This window comes from Globicephala melas, chromosome 9 (genome assembly GCF_963455315.2).
Source record: "Globicephala melas chromosome 9, mGloMel1.2, whole genome shotgun sequence".
Taxonomy (NCBI): domain Eukaryota; kingdom Metazoa; phylum Chordata; class Mammalia; order Artiodactyla; family Delphinidae; genus Globicephala; species Globicephala melas.
The window spans coordinates 48,489,967-48,496,009 of NC_083322.1; the positions used below are offsets into that span (position 1 = coordinate 48,489,967).

The window sequence follows — 6,043 nt, forward strand, 5'->3', positions numbered from 1 at the left end:
ATCTGATGTGAGAAATAAATCCCCCATCTCCCTGGATTGTATCTTTCAGAGGCAGAGATGGGAAATGTCGCCATTTTGTTTGCAATCCAAAATATACATCATCATGGCCTCTATCTTTCCCCTGAGAAGCTCCTGAAGATGAGCTTTAAAAACAGGCAGTGGAGCCATTTTGGGGGTACCTACTGGGCGTGAAGGAGCTGCTTTTAGAGAAACTCCTGAAGTCTAAAAAAAAAGAAAAGAAAAAGGCTGGGCAGATGCAAAGCGAGGCAGCTGTAGAGATCTGGGTGTTTCTCTCACTGCTAGAGGTGCTTCCCCCAAATCTGTCCTGGGTCTCCTGCTATGTATTTTTTTTTTCTTTTTAAAGAGTTTGGGCCGTGGAAGAAGTAGATTTGCTCCCTACCATCCCCCACCCCCAACCTCCCTGCTGACATATGGCGCACCTCAGAAATGTAGAGGCTGGAAAACCAGTCTTTTTGAGGACTGGAGCTTCCACCCTTTTGGTTGTTCAGACCTGAACACAGTAGGCTGAGACAAGGGGGTCTTCTTTTAAGTAATAATTTTAGAGAAGTGTGTAAAATTACCTGGGAGAAGACGAAACAGTGGTGGAGGGGGTGGGAGAGAGAGAGAGAGAAAGCTACCCATCCAGAGATGAAAATCTTTCAGAGATCCCACTGTTTGAATCCGTTTCTAAAATCTCTAAAATCTACTCTTTAGCTGAGGGAGAACTGGTTTGGAGAAGTCCTTCTTCCCTCAGGGCAGAGATTTTAGAAAGGAGATTCCAATATGATTTCCCATATCTTGGCAGTCAAGACATTCATTTTGACTATCAAAGAAAAAATATCAATCTCAACCCCAGTTTCCTAGATATTAAAAAGAAATCCTTATTAAAATATCTCCTGAGTTAAAGTAATAGGTTTTGGGAAGGTTTCAGTGTTGAATGGTCCAAAAAAAGGGTTTTCTTCCAGATGGTATTTGAATTAAGGCCGCTGAGGCCAGCAGAAAGCTCTCACCCACGCAGCCCCTGACAAAGCCTAAACGATACGGGGGCAGCGCTGCTTCCTCTCCACGCTCCCCCTCCCCTTAACCCCTCAATATTTTCTGGTAAAAGCAAATGCCAAAAGCCACCATCCCAGAGTCCACAAAGCACCTTTCCTAAAAGCAGCCTTATAACTCTTTTTGCTGCCAAAAAAGAAAAATCTTTAAAAAGACTAGTTTTCCTTGTTTACTTGCGTTTCCTGCTCTCCTCTTTGCTCGGCCACATTTGATCTTGGAAAGAGCTCGAAGCTGAAATGTGTTCTTAAGGGCCAGAAGCTGTCAAGGCTTTTGGTGAGCAAGATTGATCGCACTCAGACTTCCTTCAGAGCTTTGTTTGGAATAAAAGCAAGAAAACTGAAAAAAACCCCACATTTTCCAAAATAGCATCTCTATCTGTAAGGCAATGCTCTGGGCTAGTCAATGACGAAGTCCACTTTATATCTAATTTCCAACCCAAACCCCCTTTGATGCCAGCCTCAGAGATGGAGTCCTATCCTTGTGGCTTGGTCAGCCTTTCTTGTTTTCTACGTAGATTTTTCTCCTCCAACAATCTTTCTCTCCCTGGCCATCAGAATGATTTATTTTCCTGCCACCGATGCCTGCCGGCCAGGGGGAGTCTGATCACTTGGTCCATTTCAAAGGAAGCAAAAGCGAATCATCATCCTCAGGGTTTGGGGGAAAAGAGATACCTTCGGATTTCTCTCTCAGCCTCCTTCCCTTTTTCTGGCTTGGTGGATTTTTTCAAAGTTATTGTTTGGTATCTAAAGGTGTTATCTTTTGAACCCTCCAGCACAGTCCAAGATTCGCTCAGTCTCAAGTCTCCAAGTTGGAAAAAAGAAAGTGAAGAGAGAAACAGAACCTTTATAATTCCTCCTTGGGTCGCCCTCTGTCACCCGCGGTGCTGTTTCTCACAACAGAACCCGAGTGCAAACATCCCTGGTGGCCAAGAAGCGGGACAGTGCAGGAGACAGTTCGGGCTGCCAGGGAGCACTCACTGCATCTGAACCAAGAAGCCCCCACCAGAGCGACAAGGATGAGAAGAAGGGGAGGAAAAGAAAAAGAAAACAGGAGAGAACAAGCAAGCGACTTCTCCTTCCGTGCTGCTAACTTCCAACAGACTTCCTGGAAATCAGAAATACTTACCGCACCCGAGCCCTACGGGTATGAAACCCAGAATGCCAGGAGCCGCACGCGCCTGCTCGGGGCGGCATTTCTTTGGCTGGCCGCCGCCCTGGCTACAGGGATTTGGACACATGGATCTGGGGTTGTTGTCTCGCTTGGCACATGCATCTATCTTTCTCGAGCCACTCCTGAGAAGTTGATGGCGCAAGAGGGTCGGGAAGCCTGGAGAGCCGCCTCCCGTTTTCCGCTTCCCGCTGGAGCCAGATGCATAGTTGTCGTGGAAAAGCCGGCTAACAATGGGCCGGGGTCCGGGGTCCGTGGGCGCGGACTCCGAGCTGGGCTTTGGGAGGGGGGCGAGGGCCTGAGGGAAGTGGGGGGAGGAGAGGTGGACAGAGGAGAGACAGGGAGGAGGAGAGGGGAGAAGAGGGAAAAAAAAGAGGAAAAGAGGGAAAGACAGACAGACGGGAAGGAAAACAGAGACAGACCAGTTCTGAGATCCAGGAACTGGTTTATGGCGGAGGAGGAAAAGGGAAATAAAAGGGAGGAATCCCCCAAAAGAATCCTTCTCTCTCTTTCTGTCCCCCCCGCCCCCGCCCTTTCCTCTCTCTGTCTCATCTCCCCTCTCCCTCTGCTTCTTCCTCCTGCCTCAGCAGAACTTATGTGGTTGGGATGCGGGGCCCTCGGGTGTCAAAACTTTAAGATTAATGGATTACTTTGTTAATGACTGCAGGCGTCAGACTGAGGTGCTTAAATGATTTGTGAGGTGCGAGGCGTCTTCCCGACAGTCCCAAACAATGCGCGGGGTGTGCGGGGGAGGCAGAGGGCAGCTGCCGCCGGGACCGGCTGCAGGGCTCACCACTCGCACGCACTCACACACTCACACACACTGCCAGGCGCACACACCAGATCCGTGCTGATCAGGAGGCAGGCAGGCACCCTCGCCCCCACGCACTCCCAGGCATCCCCAACCCACACCCACATATAGGTATTTTTGCCCTGAAAAAAGTGTAAATAAAGCCTCGCTGGCCCCCAATGAGGCGTTCCTTCCCGACTTTTTTGGATCAATCAAACAGACAGTGGCTTCTTTTGATTAAAGCCCAAATTGTCATTGGGCAGAAGCAATCATGTGACAGCCAATTCGGTCCAATTTCAACCTTGTCTCCATGAATTCAATAGTTTAATAGTAGCGCGGTCCCCATACGGCTGTAATCAGTGAATTAGAAAAAAAACACCCCAGCAGCGATCTTCTATGATAGATTTTTTTTTCCCTCCGCGCTCGCCTTTTTCCTGGGCCTTGCCCCCCCAAAGCCCCTCCAGAAGAGGGAACTTTTTCTCCGAGGGGGCTCCAAGGAGAAGGCCATGAATTACGAATTTGAGCGAGAGATTGGTTTTATCAATAGCCAGCCGTCGCTCGCTGAGTGCCTGACATCTTTTCCCCCTGTCGCTGATACATTTCAAAGTTCATCAATCAAGACCTCGACGCTTTCACACTCGACACTGATTCCTCCTCCTTTTGAGCAGACCATTCCCAGCCTGAACCCGGGCAGTCACCCTCGCCACGGCGCTGGCGGCCGCCCCAAGCCGAGCCCCGCGGGCAGCCGCGGCAGCCCAGTGCCCGCCGGCGCCCTGCAGCCGCCCGAGTACCCCTGGATGAAGGAGAAGAAGGCGGCCAAGAAAACCGCGCTGCCGCCCGCCTCGGCCGCTGCCGCCACCGGCCCTGCCTGCCTCAGCCACAAAGGTCAGTCCAAAGACTTGGCCCCAGGTCCCCGGACCCTCTTCCCCTTCTGGGCTGCCCCGAGAGCGGTTATGGGGGGAGGGGAGCGTGGGCTGGGAGAGAAGGGGGAGAGAGAGAGATGCTTGGCTGCTTTCCCTTCCCCTGTGGGCTCAGGAGTGGGTTTGATGTTGAGAAAAGGGATCCTGCGTTCCGCATTGATTATATATATATATATATATATATATATATATATATATATTTTAAGAAGGGGGTGGGGGAACTTTCCCTAACTTGTGTAATGTGGGATGATTTATTTGAGTTGGAACTGACCTCCTCTTGTCTAGTTGTCCTAGAGTTTGGCTTTTTGACAGTAATGAAGAGTGATAGATCGCTCTTGCTCAGCTAAGCAGCTGATGCATTAATTATAAATTGTGGTGTGGCTAATATAAAGTTTGCTCCCGGATGGAGAGGTTGGGGGGAGCTACAGGCAAGAATTTGATGGAGGTGGAAGAGATGGGGTCTCCCCGGGCTGGGCTCCCAGGAAAGGCAGCACAATAGCTTTACTGCATCTAGGGGCGGCCATTTTGTTGCAGTTGATCTTTTCTGCTATATTTATTCTCCAGTGGAATAACCCCGCTCGGACCCCTCCACCTCCAACTGTGCGTGTGTCTCTTGTTGGTTTCCCTTTCCGCAGAATCCCTGGAAATCGCCGATGGCAGCGGCGGGGGCTCCCGGCGCCTGAGAACTGCTTACACCAACACGCAGCTTTTAGAGCTGGAAAAAGAATTTCATTTCAACAAGTACCTTTGCAGACCCCGAAGGGTGGAAATTGCAGCGCTGCTGGATTTGACTGAGAGACAAGTGAAAGTGTGGTTTCAGAACCGGAGGATGAAGCACAAGAGGCAGACCCAGTGCAAGGAGAACCAAAACAGCGAAGGAAAATTTAAAAGCCTCGAAGACTCTGAGAAAGTGGAGGAGGACGAGGAAGAGAAGTCGCTCTTTGAGCAAGCCCTCAGCGTCTCCGGGGCCCTTCTGGAGAGGGAAGGTTACACTTTTCAGCAAAATGCCCTCTCTCAGCAGCAGGCTCCCAATGGACACAATGGTGACTCCCAAAGTTTCCCAGTTTCGCCTTTAACCAGCAATGAAAAAAATCTGAAACATTTTCAGCACCAGTCACCCACTGTTCCTAACTGCTTGTCAACAATGGGCCAGAACTGTGGCTCTGGCCTAAACAATGACAGTCCCGAGGCCCTCGAGGTCCCCTCTTTGCAGGACTTTAACGTTTTTTCCACAGATTCCTGCCTGCAGCTTTCAGACGCAGTCTCGCCCAGTTTGCCGGGTTCCCTCGACAGTCCTGTAGATATTTCAGCTGACAGCTTTGACTTTTTTACAGACACACTCACCACAATCGACTTGCAGCATCTGAATTACTAAAAACATTAAAGCAAAACAAAGCATCACAAAACAAAAACCCCTTTGACCGGGTGGTTTTGCCTTCCTTTATTCTGAGAGTTAATTTTTATTTTATTTTCTTCTTGACTTACCCTCTCCCTCCTTTAAATGTTGAAGATTTTTCTGTTTAGTGATTCCCTTAACCCAGTTACAGAGCCATCTTTTTCAGATTATTTTGGAGTTTTAGTTGTTTAAAATCTAATCCAGCAACCCTCTATGTGATTTCCTGAAAGCAATATATGAGGCCTGCAAGAAAGTGATCATATAATTGTATCTTCACTTTCTTTTTATTTTTGTATTACATTAGGATGCATTGTCATGCGTATTTTTGGTAGAATAAATTCTCCTTTGCTATAAGTAGCTTTCTTATTTTTTTTCCTCCCCCTCTTTCTCAAGGCTCATAACAGTTTCTTTTTCCTCTTTTAGTCTAACTTGGTAAATAAAATTCTGGTCACAATCCATTTTCTTTTTCAATTTTAATATATTTATTAAATGGGCATGTTCAAAGTCTTCAATAGACAGCAACAAAAGAAGAAAGCCAGAAAATGGTTAGGGCTTCTGAGAAGTGTGGTTTTTTTGTTTTTTAAGGGAATGGATTAGGTTTTTCAATGTAGAGATTCAAGCCATAGATTTAAATTGGTAATAGAAACAGGACTGGGCAGCCTCAGAGTTGGGCCAAGCCCAAGCTTTTGAAAGTGGAGAAATAAAGTGCCTACAGAA

General features: G+C 48.2%; 1 protein-coding gene across 1 annotated transcript; it reads left to right on the top strand.

The window, feature by feature from the left end:
- The first annotated feature begins 3,501 nt into the window (after nucleotides 1-3,501).
- HOXA2 (homeobox A2) lies at nucleotides 3,502-5,305 on the top strand. The gene is made up of 2 exons (XM_030857399.3): nucleotides 3,502-3,895; nucleotides 4,566-5,305. Exons 1-2 carry the CDS (start codon nucleotides 3,517-3,519, stop codon nucleotides 5,303-5,305), a joined length of 1,119 nt encoding a protein of 372 aa, XP_030713259.2. The 5' UTR covers nucleotides 3,502-3,516.
- Nucleotides 5,306-6,043: the final 738 nt, after the last annotated feature.